Source organism: Chaetodon trifascialis, chromosome 3 (assembly GCF_039877785.1).
Source record: "Chaetodon trifascialis isolate fChaTrf1 chromosome 3, fChaTrf1.hap1, whole genome shotgun sequence".
Lineage (NCBI taxonomy): Eukaryota > Metazoa > Chordata > Actinopteri > Chaetodontiformes > Chaetodontidae > Chaetodon > Chaetodon trifascialis.
The window spans coordinates 24342847-24365231 of record NC_092058.1 but is presented as its reverse complement, the minus strand read 5'-3'; the positions used below and the strand labels follow the sequence as shown (position 1 = coordinate 24365231).

Sequence of the window (22385 nt, the reverse complement as noted above, 5' to 3'; positions counted from 1 at the left end):
GTTGATTAGAACTCAGGCGTGACCATGGCCTCTAGTGCATCATCGTATCCTGTTGCTGAATAATCTGTTGCCATTTTCAGCTGTGAATTACACTTTACTCTTTGTCTCGTTTCTTCCCATTTAGCTCTGACTGGGTGGAGATCGTGGAGCCACGCTCCCGTGAGCATATGTATGTGAACTTGACCACCGGTGAGTGCGGCTGGGATCCCCCTTCAGGCGTTCCTGTCCGCCAGGCAGACGGTAACCAGTGGTGGGAGCTATTTGACCACCACAGTGGCCGCTTTTACTACTACAACTCTACTGGGAGGCGCACAGTCTGGCACCGACCCCAGGGAGCCGATATAGTGCCGCTCTCCCAGCTCCAGGCCATGAGACGATGCAGTGAGGCCAAGCGGGCTGGAGGGAGCGTGGACAGGCACCACCATGGGACCACGGGGAGTATCAGCAGTGTAGGGAGCCAAGGGCGCTGCACCCCTCTGCCTGAGCAGGACGGAGACAGCCCTGTCCCCAGACCTCTGGACACCAATGAAGAGGCTGCCAACCCCGAGCTGGACCCGGCAGTGGACAGCAGACTGCAGGGAGATGGAAGCAGCGCCGAACACAGCACAGATGGCAGTAAAGACCCACAGAGGTACGTAAGCCTGACCAACCTTCAGTAGCCTCTACAGTAAGCCCGGAAAGGGATTTGTGCTTAATCATTAGTGGATCATATTACCAGGAGAAAAGTGGGGAAATGTGATAGTCATCACAGCATGTGGTATAGTGAGTCGTAATGACTTTCAAATGCTTCTGCTATGAGACCTCGTAGGGTTATTTCAACTTTTGACCATTCAGACTGAACTCAGACTGCTTTTTTATTTTTGTTCTCACTTATCTGAGCATTCCATATGTCCTATGTTTCCATACTATTGCCTGTGAACCATGCACAGCCATTTCAGCAAATCGCTACCAAATGGGGTACATTACAGAGCACAACATCCCCTACCCCCCTCACGCAAGGGCTACTGGTGCAGAACGGACCCTAACAGTAAGTCATTCAGAGACCCCATCATGTGCTTGGCGTTGTGGCCTTGTCCAAACCACCGTCTCCTCCCTCCAAGCCAGATTCCAGACATGCCACTTCTGTTTCTCCTGGCACAGGGCCAGTGTGGCCATCTTAGTGTCCTTATGTGTGCTCACCACCACCGCCACCACCCTCCTCCAATGCTCATTTCATTTTCCTAAAACAAATCTAGGCCCCAGGCCATCCAAGACTGTAACGCCTCTTATGGGTGAGAGCTTAAATGTGCATGCATGAGAGGCATGTGAGAGAGTGTTGTCTGTGGTTAATAACAAGCAGAACCACCACATTCCAGCTCCCTATAAACAAGGCAAACCCTGCTGGTTTTCAGAGGCTCTGCTGTGGCGATTCTGGCTCTCTGGTTCCTCTGGACTCTTCTTGTACCTCACCTTTGGCCATTAGGAGGTCTCTCCTCTGACCCTCCAATCCTTTGGGATGATGTAAAGGTGGAGGGGAACTAACTGGTTGGCCATGGCTGTTGAATGACACTACTGGAGGCCTCTTTGCATTGGCTTTGGTGTGTGTGTGGGGAGTGTTAAGACTCCCCACATGATAACATTTTGCCCCGGTGATTCAACCTTTCCCAGACCCTTTTCTCTCTCCTCTTACAACAATGGCCAGCTGTGTTCCTCAGAGGAAGGCTGAGGAGACTTCAGCCCACAGAGGCTTGATACCCTACTTAGCCATATGGCCCTTCACATGCTCACCAGCCTCCATCTCTTAGCAGGTAATTAGAAACCACCACAAAATGCACAGAGTGGGTGGAATGTGAAGGCTCAAAATGGATATAAACAAACTTGGAGACATGCTTGTCTTCAGTTAGTGGCCCGCCTTATTGATAATGACAAGGATCAATGGGTGAGAGCAAGGGAGAAAGTTTAAATGAAGAGTTGGAAGGGTCACAGTGGTTTGAGGTTAGCTAATTGTTCAGTGCCACCCAGAGTGTTAGGGGTTTTCATGAGAACATAATCCTCTTCCCTTTTTTTGGTCATGCCACGTCCAGTCATGAGTATTTTAGTTCTATAGAGTGATAGCGGATATCACTGTGTAAAGTTCGTCAGTGTTTGGTTTAGACCTCTCTCTCTATTTTAGGCATGTCTTCACATGTTCTTTTTTTTCCTCATTTTTTTTCTCTGTGAAATTTCAGCAGAGATGAAATGTTATTAACATATGACCTTTGAAAAACAATGCTGTTCTTTGTAGAGATGGGACAATCCCAGGTCTCCCAACACCAGTTTCCTTTTGTTATGGCCTATTAATAAATCTGTTCATAATAGATCGAAGAGTTTCCAAAGTTTCCACAAAACACACCCTGTGTGTTATTCTAACCACTGGTTGGTTTATGCCGCTTCCTTTCTCTCTGTCTCTCCCTCTCTTTGTAACACTGTATTTGTTCCTGCTTATAGCAAGTGTATGCATTTATGATGTCGGCTTGAGAGCCAAATCTGTTACTCATTGGCCAAGTCTTATCACATGTCCTGGAAATTTCTGGGTACTTTGAGCCTGTGGAGCTCATCAGGGAAGTACCGTGGTCTCCAGGGGTAAACATGTCAGTCATGTGGTTATAGGCACAGGAAGTTGAAGCAAACTGATCTCTTTCCATGATGTACGACCTAAAGGTGTTGCAGATTAACCAGGTTATAACACTTGTATTGAATTTCACCCACCTTTCAATGCATGAGTGTGTCTACAGTATGTGTCGTTGTCATCAACCAAATAACATCTGTATGGGATTTCACCATAGAATGTGTATGCGAGCTGCGTGCATGCCTGTTTTCATTGTGTGTGGGCTCCTCTCCACTGAGCTTTCAAGTTACAGGAGTCCTGCTGAGGTTCAGTGGGTGTTAAAAGTCTGCTGGGGACACATGACAACATGGTGCAAGACAACCCAGAAGTGACCCAAGGTGGTTCACATCAGGGTCACAGCACTCTTTTGTCTTATGGGCTGGTCTGGGGTGTATAATGGACCACTAAAAGGAACAAAGGTTCTCACTTAAACCCAGCTGCCCTCCAGTCAACTGAGAGCTTTCTCTAAGCAGGAAGTCTAGGTATGCTGAATGGAGAAGAACACCAAGTGGCTTGTGTGTGCCCTCTCATTTAGCTCTGTAATGACATAGTGGTGCAACAGCATTCAATCTAAGCCAGTCACGCTGACACTAGACACTTACAACTCGCCTTTCCTGATTGTTCACTGGTTTTGGATTTCTATAAAAAGATCCTGCTTCCACAGAGTTGGGTATATCCGTACCTAAGTGAACCCAACTCTGTCAGGATTGTTTCAGTGTCTATTTGTGTGCACTTATATAAAAGTTGAATCAGCGTCGGCACATTAAAGAGGAGACAAGATAGCTGGCTTTACATGGGTGTGCAACAAGTTTAGTCAAAGGAATGCTCGCCTTCATTGTAGGCTGATGTATTTTAAGGAAACGAAAGCAGAAATGAACACATTTTATTTTCATTTCTACTTCAGTTTCTATATGTTTTTGTTTTTTTTATCGGGGAAGTTTTTGGATTCTTTTACGTAAACCACGCACACAAAAGCAAAAGTATAAAAAGCCAAAGCAAAACAAACTTCCCCTCATGCGTTTGTGATTGTCTGGCCGTGAGTCACGTAGGAGAAATCACCAGTGGGTTTATTTAGGAAACGAGGGGGCGTCTTATGGGCTAGATAAAGTTTTTACGTTTTTAATGACTCACACATTGCCTGCATGTTAACTGCGAGAGCACAGCCCTCTCATGCTTTTCATCTCCCGCCTCTCTTGAGGATGTAGCCACAGCATTTTTACACACTGGAGCGACTTGTTTTTATCTCTACGCTCCTGGTGTGGTAAGCTCATTTTTCAGCTCCTTCCAGATGGTGTTTTAAGTCTGCCTATAATAATGAAGTAGCTTTTTTTTTTCTTTCCAAAAAAGTTACGCTTTGAACTTGTGATCTTGTTATGTGCCGGAGTGCTTTGTTCTGCTTAGCAGTGACAGTATCCTTATTTCGTTTTTATCTGTGCACTGTTTCTCCACACGTTCCACATTTCACTCTGTCTTCCTCATAAATGCAGAGTTTATGGTATTCTCAGAACTAGATTACAGAGCTACAGATTTATGTTTCTCACTGAAGCAGTGTATCCAAAACCTCTTTTGTTTTATTTTAGATATCACTGAAATGCTGCTTATACAGTTAACGTCCCGCTCTGGTGTTGCGGTGTGGTGGAATATCTCCAGGGTTTTCATGAGGAACCAAAGGCACCATATGCAGCATGCTGCTCTCCCTGCCTCAGCTGACTTGCAGCATGTAGAGATGGTATTTTTCAGGGTGCTGACAGGATTTCCACTCCCATCCATTTCTAATAGGAAATTATTGTTTATTCCCATATTGTTGTTTTTCTGTTCCTTTTGTGTCCATGGTCTTATCTTTGAGACTGGATACTGACAAGAAGAGGTTGTGTGTGTGTGTGGTGTGTGTGTGTGTGTGTGTGTGTGTGTGTGTGTGTGTGTGTGTGTGTGTATCTGTCCACAGGGTAATCATGCACACTACTGGACCCATCACCTTTATGGGTGTATGCTCAAGCACCTCTTGTGGTTGCAGTGATTCACAATTTTGAAAACCTTTTTTATTGACCGCTGGCTCCTCACTCCTCTTAACTGGCCGGTAGAGGCTGCAAGCGATCGACAACTGCTGGAGTTTGGCTCCAGACACACCTGGTGGAGAGCTGCACTCCTTTAGTTACATGGGATACAGAACATTTCAGGCTTCATCTATCTCTTGAAGCAATTCAGACTTAGGCGTCCATTACATAAATGTTTATTATGGCTTTACTCAGACATAACAGCACCATTACGGCAAAGCCACAAAGCTTGTGTGATGCATCAGTGATGGATTTTCAAACTTACTGTACCGCTGAAGTGAAGGACGCACACAAACACCTCTTATAGAGAGCCCTCTCAAAAAGGCTCTAATTTGATGGATAGGCGATGTGGATATGACATTGTCCTCGGCAAATCCTCTTTGTCTTTTCAATTTCCTTCCCGTCCACAGATCGCAGTGGTCTCTTTGGTTTGTGCTGAGGTGTTTGTGTAGCAGAAGCTTGGCCTGTGTGACCTCATTTCCTCTTCCTGTCCAGCCAATGTTAATAATAACCTCTGTTTTTCAGACCCCACTATTCCCAGGGGGTATATTTAAGAACTTCCAAATCCATATCCCTATCCGCCAAAGTGACTCAGCTGATGGCTTTTCCAACAACAGTTATTCCAGGCAGGAAAGAAAGGAGAGACGGAACATCTGCTGACAGCAGAGTCCCCATAGTATATTTAGCTGGTTATGGAGACGACCTGACCACAGCAATAATCAGAACAGTGACAGAGGTATCTGGCACTGTGTTTATGGGTATGAGACATCAGAGCTGCTGAGACTAATTGACATTTGCTGACCGTTAAGTTGATTTGCTGCCCCAGAGGCCAGTCAGATTACCCTGCTGGTTTCCAAAGGGCCCCTAATTTCATTTTATCTTACATTTCTCTGTCTTCCTACAGGTCTCACATGCTAGCACCAAGCTATGAATGGTGGGGTTTGAAATTGTTAAAATGGCGATTATCTCTTTCCAAACAGAAGAGATTCAGAAATGAATTTTACACTCCCAGTGATAATTATCATGTCTCTTTTAACCTCTGTGATAAATTGCTGTGCGTAATCCCTACCTGCAGCCAACATTCAACAAACACCTGACAGGCAGACTACTAGCAGGCAACACACCCTTTCTAAACAACTTTCGTTATGGTTAAAGTCCAGACCTGTACAGTGTTGCGTAAGAGTCTGACTGAGTCAGGAGGTTGAAGATGGCTCTTTCAGGTTCTGCCTCTTCCATATCCCCTGTCTGCCCCCCCGCACCCCATTGCTGTTGTTGAGGCAGGCGTCTCCGTGGCGATGGTACAGCCATGCATTGTGTGAAGCTCCCCACGCTGCCACAGAGGCCCCTGAATGAGCCCTGAGGAATGCCAGCCTTCCCGCTCATTCCCTTGCTGCACTCTCCCACGACTAATCCCCACCCCTTCTCATTTACACATGCTCACACCCTCCTCTCTTGTCTCTCTGGCTCTGTTCTCCTCCGCCACCCCCCCCCCCCCCCCCCCCACCCCCACCCCCTTTCCACCAATCCTCTCCCCGCTGTAGGCCAGTTTTTATTTTCTCACAATTGTATTGTCTTTGTCTCTCTTTTGGTTCGGGGTGTGTAATCATACTTTTGTTGCCTGACCTGGGGTTTACTGATATGTCAGTGTTGTTCTAGCTCCGTAATGGGATTAGAGGCTTTGGATAGATATCGAAGACACTGCCTTACTGTCGGGAGTTTGCTACCGGCTCCCATGTGATTGTGACGATCATCGTGCTGAACTGCCTGCTGTCATCCAACATAATGTGCCAGTACTAGAGTGGGTGAACATGCTAGACTTTTGCTGACCCTGATTGTGACAATGGTAGACAGACAACAGAGATGACGCCTGACAAAATCCCTCTCTCCCAACACTGAGCTGGACAGGATGCTCCCGTCAGGCATATGAATGTGTTCAGTTTCTTTCCCTGAAGAATAGGCTGTTTGATGTTGCTACTGAATTTATCATAAAGTATGATTTAGTGTTTGTGCGGACAGGAAGGAAGACTGTGTGGTGTTTTTTGGATATGAAGTTGAAGCATATAAGCGCCTGCTTGGATCCAGAGAATTTCTTGTGAATGAAGTGAAACATTTTGTAAAGCTGTGTATAACCTCCGTATTATTAAGATGTAGCCCATACTTCCACCCAAGGCACAGTGTGTGAACATACGGCATTTCCTGTTTGTGTTATATATGGGGAAGCCCTCTCGCCAACCCTCCAGAGGACCTCAGGCAGGAAGTAGTGGTCACTACCGTCTCAGGATCAGTCCTCATTAAGCATGTCATCAACCCCCCAGATTCAAGTTTTTTACAATCTCCCATCACATGAACCCCCAGACATTGTTGTATGTGTGTTTGCTTTGTTTGTGAATAATGGAAGAGGGCTTTGATTATTGTGGTTATGTGTGTGAGGTCCACTGTGTTATTTCACCTTCCAATTATAAGAAAAGCCTTGATGTGTCATGTGTGAGCTGTTCCTGCTGTAGCAAACTGGTGCTAAACAGTCAGCTGCTGAGGTGGGAATGGTTTTGTAGCATTTGTATCACCTCCTCCTGCTTGACAGGACCAGAGTGAGAAAACATACACTGTTTCAAAGAGTACAAACAGTGGCTTCTCATGTTTACAGCTGTCACCTATCATCCCCCTCTCCAGCCCAGATAACAATACACACTCACACTTGCTTGTAACAACTGAACAGCGGTGGTTTGGGGTGAATCCCATCCATCAGAGCTTGTCTTCACACGTGTGTTTGAGTGTGTGTGTGTGTGTTATGTGTCATTTAGGCAGTAAACTTTCTTCATTGGTCTCAGTGAGGTGGGGGCTTTGGAGCATTCCCAACAACAGTGATTGTGGCAGGCTGTCCTGGAGCTGTGCCAGGTGGCTGAGACCCAGCTGTTTATAGGCCCTGCGTGGATGGCGAATCTGTGGGACCGTTTGAAGACGAGAGCCTGTTTACATTCAAACCGCTGAGGTGGTGTGACTCACTCTATAGATGGGGGGGTGGCACAGTGTCCTGAAAGAGAGAGAGACTGCCGAGCTGTAGCTAGGAGGCCTAAAGGAAGTTTGCCGTTGGCTTGAAGACCTCAGGGGAATTGTTTCAGCATTGTTCCAGAGATGTGGGGAGGAGAGGGGGGTCACTCCGCCTCTTTCTCTCCGCCCTCTGCGTCCTCCTACTGCCGTTACAGCTTAACTCTCAACTGAGTGCTCTTGGAAAAAGGAAACCTTTGAACACTTGCTCTGGCTCTACACTGATCTGTGTTTATGTTTGGATTTACGAGGACAGGAGGTGATCAGCTTTGATCGAATTATTTAACCGACTGAATGTTAAGTAGAGAGAGGGCGGTAAGGTAAGTCTCCTTCACCTGTCTTCAAGCTTATTTACCTGTGTGATTACCTCTGATAAAGGGAGGAATTCTATTGAGCTTGTATATTCTGTACTGCGTCACGTGTCTTACTCGGGCCAGCCGCTGACTGTGTCCGTGTGTGTACGTGTAATAATTCCCGGTTCAGACACACTCACTGGTTTAAGAGGGCAAGTTTTTTGATCAGTTGAGGAATGAAAAGTCCTGCTTGAAGGAGAAGATTATGAGGTGACAGCAGAGTGGAGGGCAGCAGACCAGGGCAGCGTTACCAGATTGATGGCAGATTGTTTTATGTTGCTGGGATTAGCAGTGGGCCGTTGGGTTTGAAGTTAGCATAGCCGCTCAACCAAAAGGAAAGAATTAACCTTTGGACCTAAGTGAAGATCTTCTCAGCTGTTAGCTGCTGCAATCCTGACTTCTTTCAGATCAACCTCCTTTCATGTGGCCTGCTGGCTTACTGTCCACATGTTCTGTGACTGACTTTTATGCCATGTGATAGTCATATGTAGTTGAGAACAACATTAGTCACTTCACAAACCTACAACTACCAGCAATTATTACATATAATAATACATATTATTAATAATATATAATATTATGCATTATTATATTTTGCCCTATATGAATTCTCGAGACCTCTGAGTCCCACATGAAACTGGATGGGTTTCAGTGTGATGTCTTATGTTAAAGCACTCTATTTTTAGGCACAACACAGGAGTTATTGTCTCATGGGTTTGACAAGGCTATTTTGACTATCAGACTAAAAATGAAGTGAAGACTTTGGAGGTCAGCAACATGTTTGGAGAAGAATGTGTGGATTGCTGCTGATTTTCCCAACCCTTTGGATTTCTTTTAGAATAGATGCAGTGTAGTGAATGGCTTCATGCCTGTGTATGGTTGTATATGGTGATGGTGCATTTATAGTACTGTCAGTTGACTTTTGGTTGTTTGTTTAGACTTTATGTTTTTCTTTGTTGCTTTGATACCAAATCTCATTCTACTTGTGTTTTCTCTCTGTCAGGGATGCTTCTCAAAGATGGCAGCCTACTCCTGGTTCTAAGGCAGCCATGTTGGTGAAGGTGAACAGCATGAGTCGCAGCCAGCCCAGCCAAGCCTTGCCGCCGCCACAGCAGCAGCAGCAGCAGCAGCAGCAGCAGCAGCAGCAGCAACAACAGCAGCATCACCTCCAGCACAGTGCACACAGCAAAGCCAACACCTTCACCCTCCACCCCTCTGGCAACAAGGCCCAAGGAGGACACATAAGCTCTTCCCAGGGGTATAAAACTGCCCCTTCTGGCAAAATGTCAGCCGACACACGTCAGGCCCATCACCTTAGAAAAGCCAGCAATGGCAGCTTCTGTTTGGTGACATCAGACAGTAACCATCCCAGTCCACTCCTGCACAGGTCGCAGACCAGCACACCGCGCCCCGTCTCCCCCCATTATGGTTGTACTGCCCCAATCTATGATGAGCCAGTTTCAGACTGTCCCATATATGATGAACCCCCAATAGACATGGAGGTCGAGGGGGCACACCTGTACAATGGACAACCTCTGTCTCGCCTGACACCTACCCATAGCCTTCAAAAGCCCAGACAGCTCCAGCACCCTGGATCATCTCATTCAGGATCCAGACACAGGAGGAATCCCTCTGCCTCTGACTACAGCCCAGCTGGTCTGGAGTGCATCAAGCACATGGTCAACGTGGACCCTAAACAGGGCCTCCTATCTGGCTCTCCTGTACCCACACGTACCCCTTCCCCTACCTCCAGGCAGGATCCTGTCTTGACCCAGTCTCAGCCACAGCCACATCCGCAGCCCCAGGCTCACTCTTTGCCCCAGGCTCGGGGCCAGTTGAGGGACAGAGAGCCAGGGACCCCAGGCCCAAGTACACTGGACAAGAAACAAAGCTGGCGGGTCCTTGAGGCCACTGTCCAGCGCGCCATGGAGGCAAGACACAGCAGGCAGAGCAGCCAAGCCTCACAGGACTTCCCCTCATCAACTCCCCAGGCCATAGCAAACTATCAAGACTCTGGTTACTCCACTGGCCCCTCGCCAAGCCTGAGAAGAAAGAGCAGGAGAAGAGTGGGAGCTGGTGGCGGTGCAGGAGGCAGGCCAGGCTCAGTAGGCAGCAGCGGGGAGCTGTGCGCCCTCAATGAGAGGCTGATGGCTGAGATGAGGGAGGTGGTGAGTCGTTCGAACACCATGAGGGAGGTGAGAGCGGGGCTGGACCCGGAAATGGGGGAGAGGGTAGTCGTACCTCGTACGCGCTCCCCTGCAGACTCACTCAGGTGGTATGGAGTAGGGGGAGGCGGGTCAGCAGGCAGGTGCGCATCACGAGAGGACCTCACCCCCCGGTCACTGAGTAGGGCAGGTAACCATAGCAACCCTGCACTGACCCCTTTGGAGATACCAGGGAGGCAGAAAAGGACCTATGAAAAGGTGGACACCTTGGAGATGAGTGTGAACAGCCAGGCTAGCCTGTCCTCACCAGAGACCCCAGGACCGCCCTCCCAGGTAACCCTCTCTTACTATGTTTGTGTTTGTGTGTGTGTGTGTGTGTGTGTGTGTGTGTGTGTGTGTGTGTGTGTGTGTGTGTGTGTGTGTGTGTGTGTGTGTGTGTGTGTGTGTGTGTGTGTGTGTGTGTGTGTGTGTGTGTGTGTGTGTGTGTTTGTGTTCGTGAGGCACGTAGCGAGAAGTCAAATTGTTGTTAATAACAAAACAGAGACCGTAAGAGAATACATCTGAACTAATCCAATATTATGATACTTTCCTGTTTGATTAAGAGCTCAGCTCGGTCTGTGTTGTTGTATGTCTGTTTACCTCAGCAGGTTTGCTTGGATTCAGCGTTGTTTGGTCTGGAAATGCTCCCAGTACTGATGTCTCTCCAGATTCACTATCAGATTAGAGAAGAATTCAGTCTCACTGTGTCAAATGAGGCTGAGTCATGCGTGAATAAAAGCATCTGCATGTTATGGGAATTTTTAGCTGCTCCTGTATAGCTGCTGTATTGTTCAGTGTGTGCAGTCCTCAGACAGCTGTAAGTGGAAGAATGGACAGATTGTTAGACTGAGCCGAAATATTCCTCTTGACTACTGAGGTCATTCAGATTTTTCAAAACCCTAGACAACACAACAGATTCGGTTATATTTTGACTCTGCAGAGCTCTAAAAAACAAAGAGACATATGTGGAGAAACAGAGGTGATGTTTTTTCTTGACGTCAAGGGTCCTTACAAAACTTGCACATGATTGAAGATGAAAGAACTATTTGACTTCTCAAAACAGTTATATAAGTAGCAGCATGTGCAGCCAGTTCCAAGATCAGCTACTTCTAATCTCCAAATCCCCTCTTGCAACAGAATCACACCCCATACCTCCATACATTATAGTGTTTTCAGAAGTGGTCCCACAGCCCCTCTGCAACTAATAATGAATGTTTGATTCAGCCAGGGAGCTCTGAGATGAAAACAGTAAGGCTAATCTGTCTCTTTGAAAAAATAGGGAGCATTTTGTGAGTAATGCCTCTTACATTCCAATCTTTAGTGCTGAAATGTCCCCAGGACATTAAACAGTAGGCAGACTGGGCACCACTGACTATAATGGGCTCAGTCCCAGCATTACCTGTCATCATCTTACCGCCGTCCATCTGCCCTGCACTGCAGGTACTGTATACTCATATGCCAGCTTTGTGCTTGGGCATCTGGGCTCCTGCCAGACCAGAGAGATTCAGGACATGGCTTCCCTTGGTCAGGAAGGAGGGCCACTGTGGCCCATATGGCCATTTCTTGGCAGAGGGATAAGGAGGAGGAAGGGGTGGCAGGCTGGTACCGAGGCTTATTGGTACCACTGTAGCTTTAGCATGTTAGACAACAGCCAAGGACCACGGAGCGGGCCCCTAAGTCTGTCCTGGAATGTTCTTCAGACCTGCTGTTATATTACTCACACACATTCCCAGATTATGGCTTGCTATGTATGAGCAGTTTCCATATTTGAACATTTTGTTCTTGCAGAAAGACCTTTGAACTAACTCTTTCAAACGATGCACTGTAACTCTGACCATTTCCACAAAGACCATGAATAATTCATGTTTTCATAGGTTTACAGCATTTTCCAAAAGTAGGACTAAATTATCCCGTGCCTGCCCATCTGTAAGCTATCTGTAAAACAGTGTAATTTACTGAACGGAGAAGTTGTACAGCATGTGTCCTGTTCCCCAGTTAAACACGTGCTCTGTTGCATTTGATCTTCTAGAGTTGACCTCTGTCATCCATTTTAAAAAAACATCAACTCTGTACGACTGTCTAAACTCTCTGCCAACTCTCCATTTGATTGAGAAACCAAAATCTAAAGTCCAGCTTGTCTGGCAGTCGTCACCTCCGTATTACATGACGGTCTCGTTGAAAAGACATGTCAATCCATTTTCTGTTCCATTAGTAAGTTTGAGCTTTGATTCTGGCTCAGATTTCATGTTGTTCCTGGCTGTTTGCAGAGCATGTCGGGGTTATTGGCTTTTTCTACTGAGGGACATGAGGTGCTCCTTAAAGTCATAAACTCCGCTGCAGGGGTCACAGACAGGTCTTGTGTAGTGCATAGCTTCAGTATTGCAGGATAGGTGAGCATCTGTGGGAAGGGGCGGGGCGAAGGAATGTTATGCCACTATCTGGTCACCTGCTCCTGAGGCCAGAGTTCATGAGGATTGGGGGGGAGATTTCTTTCCTGGTACAATTCTTTTCTGGCTTTAGGAAATTATGTGCCAATCTTGCAGCAGTTCCCCCTTAAGCCCCAGCACTGCAGAGCAGGGCACGGTAGGCAGAAGGCAGCCCAGCTGCTACTGTGACACAGTGAAGACTCTGCAGCTGCACACACAGTTTGTACCTCTGCTGCACCCCCCCCATCTCTTCCTCCACCCTCCCTCCTCCTCCTCTGTATAATTATTCTTCTCTGTCTCATGTCCACCTCTTGTCTCCCTGCAGGTGGGCACCCTAGAGTTGCAAGCTCAGTTGGAGAGCAGGAAGAAAGGCATGGTGGATGGACGGACAGCTTCCCTGGGTCCCCACCGCCCTGCCAACCATGACAACAGAGAGGGAGGTGATGGGGCTGGAGAAAGAGCACGAGGATCCTCCTACCAGCTCTCCTATGCCACCCTGCGGCAGCCCCCACCTCCCACCATGGGCATGGAGGACTGGGCCAGCAAGCACCTCAACATGCACACGCAAGGCCTGTTCCGTCGCCGTGTCTCCATCGCCAACATGCTGTCGTGGAATCGCGGATCCATCAAAAAGCCCATGCTAGTCACCAGCAACCGTGCCGTTAGGAAAGAAGCCTGCGAGATGTTCAAACTGGTGCAGGCCTATATGGGAGACAGGCCTTCACGTCTGGACCGCCGCCACTGTGCCCTGCTCATCGTCACCAAGTGCTGGGACATGCCAGGGCTGCGGGATGAGCTGTATGTGCAGCTGGTGAGGCAGACCACAGGCAATGCCAGCCCCAGAAGCTTGGCGGCAGGCTGGGAGCTGATGGCTGTCAGCTTGGCATTCTTTGCCCCCTCGCCCAAGTTCCGCTGCTACCTGGAGGGCTACATCCAGAGACACACGGAGCCCACCAGCGACAAGAAATGTGAGTCTCAGACTGAGCAACAGGGTGGGTCACCTTTCTTTCTTTCGTACCTCCCTGTGTTGTCTTATCATCAGCATTTTTTATGTAGGCCACAGAGATCTCACTTTATATAATTAAATTAGCATTTCCTTCTTTCCCTTTCTGTTTTCCTGTGGAATTTCGATTTAATTTAGTCAGCATGGTCATGATGGAAAGCACAGTATTGTTTTTTTCGATGAGCCCAGTAACCTGATTGTCGGCCTTGTGTTTATCTAACTGATCATCAGGAAATTTGACTTTTGCTATCTTTTGTTTCATAGTGACTCATTTCATATTGGAACAGCAGGAACTAAAGATGAAGAAGAATTCAAAGTCTAGAAAGAAGCGGAAACAGAATACAGAGGAGGAAGAAGGTAAATCTTTTGTTCAATTACTTGCTCTTCAGACCAAAATATCACTATAAGAACACTGGATCCTCAGTACTTCCCATTTGCACAAGCTTATCTGTTTGACAGAGCACAAAGTACGGTAGTTAGGGGAGGGAGTCCCAGAGATGTTTTTTCTACTTTAATCCGAGCAGTGCGAGCCATTACAAATCTAACATATTGCTCCCTGTAGAGTGACCACTGCGACTGGGATGGAAAACTGCTGAGCATTTTGTCAGATGAGTACATGCTGATGTACTTGCAGACACAATGAATGGGTTTCACAGAAAGTTGAGTCGGAAAAAATCTGTAGGACGAGAATTTCAAAAAGTTCTGTCTGCACACAATGGACCACACTGTGAATCATATTAGTGGTCTCACTTGCTAGTTGCATGTCAGCCACCCGTTTAAGGGGATACCTACTCATCGGCACGTGCCCTCATTAGAGCAACCCACAGATGATGATGTCACCAGAGAGGAACCCAATCATTTCACTGCAGACACCACAGCAGTGGCCTCACACATTGTACTGCGGTGACTCAGACTCGGCTTTGTGCTGGGAAAGCTCCAACTGACGAAGAGGTCAAGCAGAAAGCCTGCTGAACATTTTTGAGTCTGACTCTGAGCTCTTTTAGAAAGAGGAATCCAAGAAGAGATGTACAAAAACAGCATAATGAGAGCTGCTGTTTGCTTGATGGATGGAGGGGCTGGAACATGTATGTTGTGTCTGAGCAGAGCAATGAGCAGCTGTGAGCAGCAGCAGTAGGAGTCTCATGTGTGAACTAGATTCCTCTTGTCAGGCCAGACCTGGCTGGGTCTGGGCTTGGAAACGGGTCTGGGGCCTGGGGGGTGCATTGGATTCAGCCAGCACTTGGATTTTCGTAGATTTGCCCCATAAACAATAACCAAGATGAGGCTGAAGTTGTCTCCTCACCACCGTTTAATGGCCCTTTGTTTTGTTGTCGAATTTTGCCGCAGCCCATGTGGAGACAGATGTCACGCCCTTCTCAGCCTCGTACGGCACACTCAAGCTCCTAATGAGCTCGTATTTCTCCTGGGCTTCGGTTGCCTGGTTGTTGTTGTTTTCACAGCATCAAACCTGATGTAAATATAGACCACCAGTAGCATTTAAACCTTTTCTCACTGCAGCACAGGGGCTCTGCATTCTTGCTTTTTCTCCAAGCACATATACAGCCACTGTGATGTAAGCCTTGGGAAAAAATAGTCCGTCTTTGCCAAGATCAAGGGCAAATTATTGGTATGATCTCTCTAATTAGGGATAATTATAGTCGAACTCGGTCAGATTAGCATCAGTTGTGAGCGTGCTTGGAAGTCACCTGTTTGCCATAAATCAGGGGGCTTTGACTGCAGGGAACATGCTGGAAAGTGTTTGTTACTTTTTAAAATCCCATCAGCGGGTTTGTCCATCTGGCCCTAGTTCGGGTAGCTGATACAGTGGAGATTCTGGGAACCGGAATAGACCCCATGGGAGCTCTGTGTTTGCTGTAAACCCGAGTTACCACAGCAATGACAGAGGGCGAGGATTTATGCTCACGAATGCACACGATGACCCAACAATCAAGGGTTTCTGTTGGCTTTTTGTTTGAGAAATAAGACTTTTTAGGCACAGATCAGGTTCTTCTATAGCTTTTGTACAGGCTGCCTCAGAAAACAACGTTGTTGCTCTTATGCAGTTCACTTCCAAAATAGATCTGTGCCTACACTAGCTACTTACCAAAGGTAGCAGACAGGGAGCTTCTGTGTTTCTCATTTTCTTCAGAGTCCTTTATGTCTGTGTACACTGATGAATCACCTGAATGTTGGATGCGTAGGCTGGATCCTGTCTCCAAATCTTTTGTTCAACAGCAGTAAATCTTCCCTCAGCCTGACAGTTTAGCCAGGCCTGCTCTAATCCCCATATGCCAGAATCACACCGTCAACATGTCTCTCCAGTTACCACTGCCTGCCTCTCATCCACAGTTTGACATCTGTGGGAAAAAAACACTGTTTGTCCTGTTTGTGGGAAAGAATTTAAGTCATTTATTATTTTGTGTGTTTGCTAATGCCTAGTGCTTAAGGGTTTTACTTTTAAGGGTCTTTGAGGTCATAACAAAAGTCTACATATTGTCTCTTGTGGAGTTTGGTTTCATTGCTTCTCAGTCCTGAACTTGCCTCTTCTGTCAACACCCAGGTCTGCCTATTAGCACATATGCCAAGTTCTGCCATCGGAAGCTGCAGAAGGTGGCGATCACTGGAGGCAAAAAGGTAAGCTAGCAGAACAGAGAAAAGAGGAGTTGAGCTTTACAAGTCCAATTACTACAAAGCTGGGATTCTGTGTAAAAAATAAATCAAACAGAATACAGAATGATTTTCTAATCCTTTTTGACAAACACTCAATTGAAAACAGGACAAAGATAGTATATTGAATGTTTGATCTCATCCGCTTCATTGTTTTATGTAAATATATACTTATTCTGAATTTGGTGCATCAAACACGTTGGGACAGGAGCAACTAGAGACTGGGAAAGTTGCGGAATGCTTCAAAAACACCTGTTTGGATCGTTCCACAGGTAAATAGGTTGATTGGTAACAGGTGACAGTATCATGATTGGCTATGAAAGGGGCATCCTGGAAAGGCTCATTTGTTCACAAGCAAGGATGGAGCGAGGTTCACCACTTTGTGAACACATGATTGTATGAAGGAGATTACTACAGGGGCTCAGGAACACTTTGTCAAACTGTTTTCACTAAACACAGTTGCATCGTGTTTTTATTTATGTTTTACGCAGTGTCCCAACTTTTTTGGAATCAAGGTTGCAGATGTTGCCTTTATGCGCTATCAAAAGTATGTCACTTTCACATGATAAAAATAGGACGAATCAGTTTCAAAGTTGTGATCCGGATCTGAGTCATCCAAGATACCGTCACAGCGAGAGACATAATTACAGACACACTGAGACAGTCACAGGTAGAGACATAAACACTGATCTAGTCATCGTAGTGCAGCTGCAGACACAGCCGTGATTAGCAGTCCCTGACATACCTAGGTAGTAAATCTTCTTTCCTCTCACCCCTCTAGGGTCTACGGAAGCCCACCTTGGAGGAGATTGACCACAGTAGGCGGGCCATCGTCACACCCTCCCTGTTTGGCAGCTCACTGGAGGAGGTGATGGAGAGGCAGAGCGAACTCTTCCCAGACAGGAAACTGCCCTGGGTGCAGGTTCAGCTTTCCCAGTATGTTCTGGCTCTGGGCGGGGCTCAGACCGAGGGCATCTTCAGGTAAGACAGACTAAACTCAGCCAATTGCATGCCTCGACTTGAGCGATGTGAGAGAGGTTGATTCTAAGAAATTAGAAGGGGGTCTTATGAACTGTATGTGTGTGTGTGCTTTATTGTATGTATCGTGTGTATAAACAAATGTGTGTGGTCTCCTGTATCCCTGTATTTCAGAGTAGGCTGTCCCTGTGTACCGTACACACAACAGACAGCAGAACAAACACAGCCCTGCTTTGCTCCCGAGACCAGCACTGCTTAATTTGATACTTGGAAATATGTGTTTACATTACTGCTTAAGCTCACAAGCACGTGGGAGCTTCACAGCTGTGTGTTTGTGTAGGGTTTCCTCCAGCATATTTAATTCTGTAACATCTTGACTTGCTTAGAGAAGTGTTCCCTTTCGTCGAGCGTACTATGTATGGATCTCCCTCTGAAACTCCATTCCTACGTGGGGACTTTTCTGAGCAGTGCACTGTTTGGTTATAATGTGTTTATTCTGTTTTTGTTTTGTTCCAACTAAGTACTGCAAACAAAGAACACAGCACTTTCAGCCACCAGGCCACATTTGAAGCCAATTGGGTGTGCATGAGTTGTGGATTTGCCACAGGGCATGGAGGACCTGTAATGATAGAGATAGGGGTCCCTCTTGTGGCCACTGAGTGTAACCGGCATGCTGTTTTATTTTTAGAGTGCCTGGAGATATCGATGAAGTGAATGCGCTGAAGCTCCAAGTCGACCAGTGGAGGATCCCAGAAAATCTCTCTGACCCCAACGTTCCAGGTGAGGAGGGATAGATTTTACACAGAGTGTTTGGTTTGTTGTTATGTGTCAGCATGGACATGCTGGGTGTGACATGAATACCAAGGCTCTGTTTGTCTCCGTCAGCCTCTCTGATGAAGCTGTGGTATCGGGAGCTGGAGGAACCTCTCATCCCAATGGACTTCTACAAGCAGTGTGTTAGTAACTGTGACGACCCAGTGGCAGCCATCGCTGTGGTTCAATCTCTGCCTGAGCTCAACAGGCTGGTGCTCTTTTACTTCATCAACTTCCTGCAGGTAACTGACATGTTGACAAAGATTTAGAATCCCCTCAGACACAGCCCTTACCCTGATTTACCACAACCGGGGTCCATATTCCACTAACACCATCATGACAATATCTGTGGTGGGGGGCGTCCTTTTTTTACATTTCCAACTTCATTTTAATGAACAGGCCCCTTGTTACCTTTTGTTGCAGACACACACACGCCCATTTGTAATCTAATATTAAGCTAAAAAACTAAAATAACAAAAACTCATGACTTAAAGACTTAATTACAAAATCTAATCTGGAAAATGTTTACCTTTAACCATTGTTCATGTAAAATTAAAATATTAATATATTTGAGCGTTTAGATAACAGTGTGACTCATACATGAGTCGCAGCAGGTCAAAGGTCAGTCTGTACGCAGAGCCTTGCTCAATGATTGCTCTCTCCTTACATCCTGATTATCTCTAGGTATTTGCTCAGCCATCCAACGTGGCTATAACCAAGATGGATGTGAACAACCTGGCCATGGTGATGGCCCCCAACTGCCTTCGATGCCAATCCGACGATCCACGGATCATCTTCGAGAACACACGCAAGGAGATGTCCTTCCTGAGAATGCTTATCGTTCACCTGGACACCAGTTTCATCGAAGGGGTGGTGTAGACACTGTGAACCACAGATGCCACCTTGGGTGCTCAATCAACCCTTTGGCATCTCCAGTTACACATTTACAATCATGCATAAACACTGTTTCTGTTCAGACCACACTGGAAACTCTTGGTGAGATATTACACCTCTTACAACACAAGGAGTGTGAAGACAGCTTGGACTTTGGACCCTTGCTCTCGCTTACTTTCTCAAGGCATTTACACACTGGGGACATGTCAAATAAACAACACGAAAATATAAATTATCCCATGCAAATATGTTTGCCATCAAAACTATTCATGCCAGCAGTGAAGCGAATTTGGGGCACTTGCAACATTTGTTCAATCAAAGTTTGAATAAGTGCACTCACTGGCTGATACTGTAGATCAAACGGAGCGACATCCTGCAGTTGATAAGTACTTCCTCTAGATGGCAGCATCTACTCTTCCCTGCTTCAGTGCTCTCCTAGCGAGCTCTCCGATTGATCAAAGGTGCTCAGAATAGAATATAACACATAAGCTGGTGTTAACCAAACCTGCTTTGGAACTGTTGCCTTGCTACCACCACGACTCCATTCAAAAGTAAAGTAATTAGAGTGAGGAGGGACACAAGCAACAGGTCCACCATGTCAACAAAATGCCCCCAGCGTGGAAAGGCCTTTACGGAGAGACGACACATCACCTTAGGTTTTTTGATACTAAAATCAACAGTGACGGCTTTAAAGTGATTCACTTTAATGACTAACGGCTACATGTGAAAACAGATTTACTCTTGAATTTCTTACTGATTTTGTTGGACAACCAGGCTGTGTAAAGTGAGAGTCTTATGGTATTTACTTCAGAAGTATTCACTTGCACAACAAAAGCAAAGACAGCAGTGTTGAAGCTCTGCTGTTTGTTTCTCTGGTTTCACTCAAGTGTGTTTGTGTGTGTTTGATTGTCAGAGTGTGAACGAAAGACACAGCCTTCTTTTATAATGTACAGAAAAAATGAAAGTATGAAAAGTAAAATAACTCTTATAATGGTGTCTTATTAATAAGCTTGCCTGTGCTGTTTTGAGTAGTTGTACTGATAGCTGATCTCCTCGTATTTCATTTTACGAGACACAAGAAGCGGCGCCGCCACAACTATTTTGACGGAGTACAGAGCCACCGTTTCAAAGCACATACTGGAAGGGTGTGCAGGAGGCTCTTTTTAATGGATGTTGGTGATTTTCTAGGAAAATAAACATGAAAGTGCTTCGATTTTATGACTCTAAACACTCAAGTGAAGCCAGACAGGAGTTTTGTGACTGCAGTTGTCATAGTGGTGTGGGAGGTTGGTTATTCAACTGGTAATGCTCTTTCTCGATGTCTCTCACTTGGAATTGTGTTCTCTTTTGTTTGTGGTCTGTATGTTTTTTTGGCTCAGGTCTTATGGTGAAACGGGTGTTAGATGTTGGAACTACACATGGCCTCCCTCGCAGACCATATTTAATATGATTCATCTACCACAATCCCCTGTACTGAGAATGGAGTATTGTTTGACAGTCAAGCACTATGAGAATGTAGATGAAGCTTTTTGTGTCCCCTCTCAGGCTTTGCTGATGTAAATAGATTATGTGTGTAAATAGTATTAACCCTCCTTAAGTGTATTCTAATGATCCAGGTTATGGGTGACGTTAAATGTTGCTGGAAAGAGCAATAAAAATGTGTTTTTGTAATTAACTGGTCATTTCTCTGCTGTAACCGCCTGCCTTTTGAACATAGGACTGATTCAAACCACTTTCCATGTGTGTATATGTGTGTTTGCTGTCCATAAATAAAAGTTTGTTCAATTGTAGATTGGGTGCCTCCTCTTTGTTTTTGGGTTCATGTGATTTGCAGAAAAGAGACAGGAAATGAGGGGAGGGAGAAAGAAAAACCAACAGGATGTTGCGACCACTAAATGTCACTGGCAAGCATTAAATTTGCCTCCACTGATTAGGCCTAATATAACAGCTGCGGCCGACCGAGCTGCAGGTTCTGTGGCCAGAGCTGGTTACCTTGGTAACGCGTCACAAGGAGAGATATTAAATAGTCCACTCAGCCGCTTCTTGTGAAAAATCTACGATTTTAACGGAAAAAACAACATTAATGTATTAATAATTGATTTAATATTTATTTCTTTCGTAGGTGACCATGGTATAAGCGGGATAATGCCCTTCAAGGTGTCCATTATCAGAAATGAATGGACCTCGCGTTGGACGGTTCACGCCTCCGCGTTGTCCATTCATTTCTGATAATGGACACCTCGTCGGGCATTATCCCTTACTTATTTTATTGGGATCATAAGACTTTAGTCTAAAGATATTTAAACAACATTTGTGTATTAACACCTCTAATTTGGGCTCAATCAAGGGCTAAACTAATGTATTATTATATATTAAGGTTTTTAGATAAATCATATACACAGTTCAAAGTGTTTACAATGGGTCAAAAGCCTGAAGATTTACAAAAAAACATATTGATGCACTGATGAATAATAGATAGACTGACACTTGGTATATTTTTAATGATTATGTGCATGATTTGAGGTGTTTTTAAGATGTTAATTAAAGGCCCTTAAAATGAACATTAAAGTCATTTGAAAAGTCTTTTAAATGTATGAATTAATGGGTAGATTTCAAGGTTTATAGTTAGTTTTAAGGGTTTTTTAGAAACATGGTAATATTGCAATATACGCATTTATCTATTAATTATCCACTTAATATCCTGATAAAATACTCAGTTGTGTCATTCTTAAAGGGTAAATACATGGTTTGTAATTGTAAATAATTAAGGATTTAGTTTAAAGGAGGTTCTGTCTGGTCTTAATGTGATTTTCTTATTTTGGTCCAGCTCTGTAAACTGTGAGGATCCCTTGAAAACAGAAGCACGTGCCCTTTGCGCTCTCATTCCATCTGTATTTCTCTGAAAGGCCCTTTAAAATGGCACACTTGCAGCGTGTTACGCAATCAGACACAGAAAATAAGGCTCTTGATAAATAACACACTACATTCAGGAAGCCTTCAAGTCTATTTGCACAGAGTTGTGAAAGTACTCGTTTTAGATCTGTGACAGCTGACAGGGATAGCAAACAGATATAAGCTGCTCCCCATACTGTCACACGGCATCACCCTCACTCATCAGCTGACCTGTTATGCACTACACTGCACTAAACTGCCACCTGCTTCCTCTGTCACTCTGCAGCCATCATGTACCTGTCTGCCACAGGCGAAGAGCTGGACAGGCACTGTGGCCATGACAGGAGAATGAGAGCACCTTTGGCCAGCCTGAGGGACCGGAACAAGTTCAAGTTCAAAGAGGAGCGGAAACAACAAATGACAGCCTCTT

At 45.7% G+C, this 22385-nt stretch overlaps 1 protein-coding gene across 5 annotated transcripts in view; it reads left to right on the top strand.

Moving 5' to 3' along the window:
* The window catches only part of arhgap46a (Rho GTPase activating protein 46a), a 32246-nt gene extending 11393 nt beyond the window's left edge, over window positions 1-20853 (top strand). Inside the window, exons 2-11 of one of the 5 annotated variants that reach the window (XM_070992301.1) lie at window positions 125-631; window positions 9082-9185; window positions 9225-10576; window positions 13034-13700; window positions 13976-14068; window positions 16272-16345; window positions 17160-17359; window positions 18045-18136; window positions 18242-18411; window positions 18854-20853. In XM_070992301.1, coding sequence (XP_070848402.1) covers window positions 125-631; window positions 9082-9185; window positions 9225-10576; window positions 13034-13700; window positions 13976-14068; window positions 16272-16345; window positions 17160-17359; window positions 18045-18136; window positions 18242-18411; window positions 18854-19048 — 3454 coding nt within the window. In that variant the 3' untranslated portion in view covers window positions 19049-20853. Of the gene's footprint in view, window positions 1-124; window positions 632-7894; window positions 8046-9081; window positions 10577-13033; window positions 13701-13975; window positions 14069-16271; window positions 16346-17159; window positions 17360-18044; window positions 18137-18241; window positions 18412-18853 lie in introns of those variants that run through there. The other 4 variants (XM_070992282.1, XM_070992291.1, XM_070992312.1 and 1 more) reach the window with 4 other exon arrangements.
* Window positions 20854-22385: the final 1532 nt, after the last annotated feature.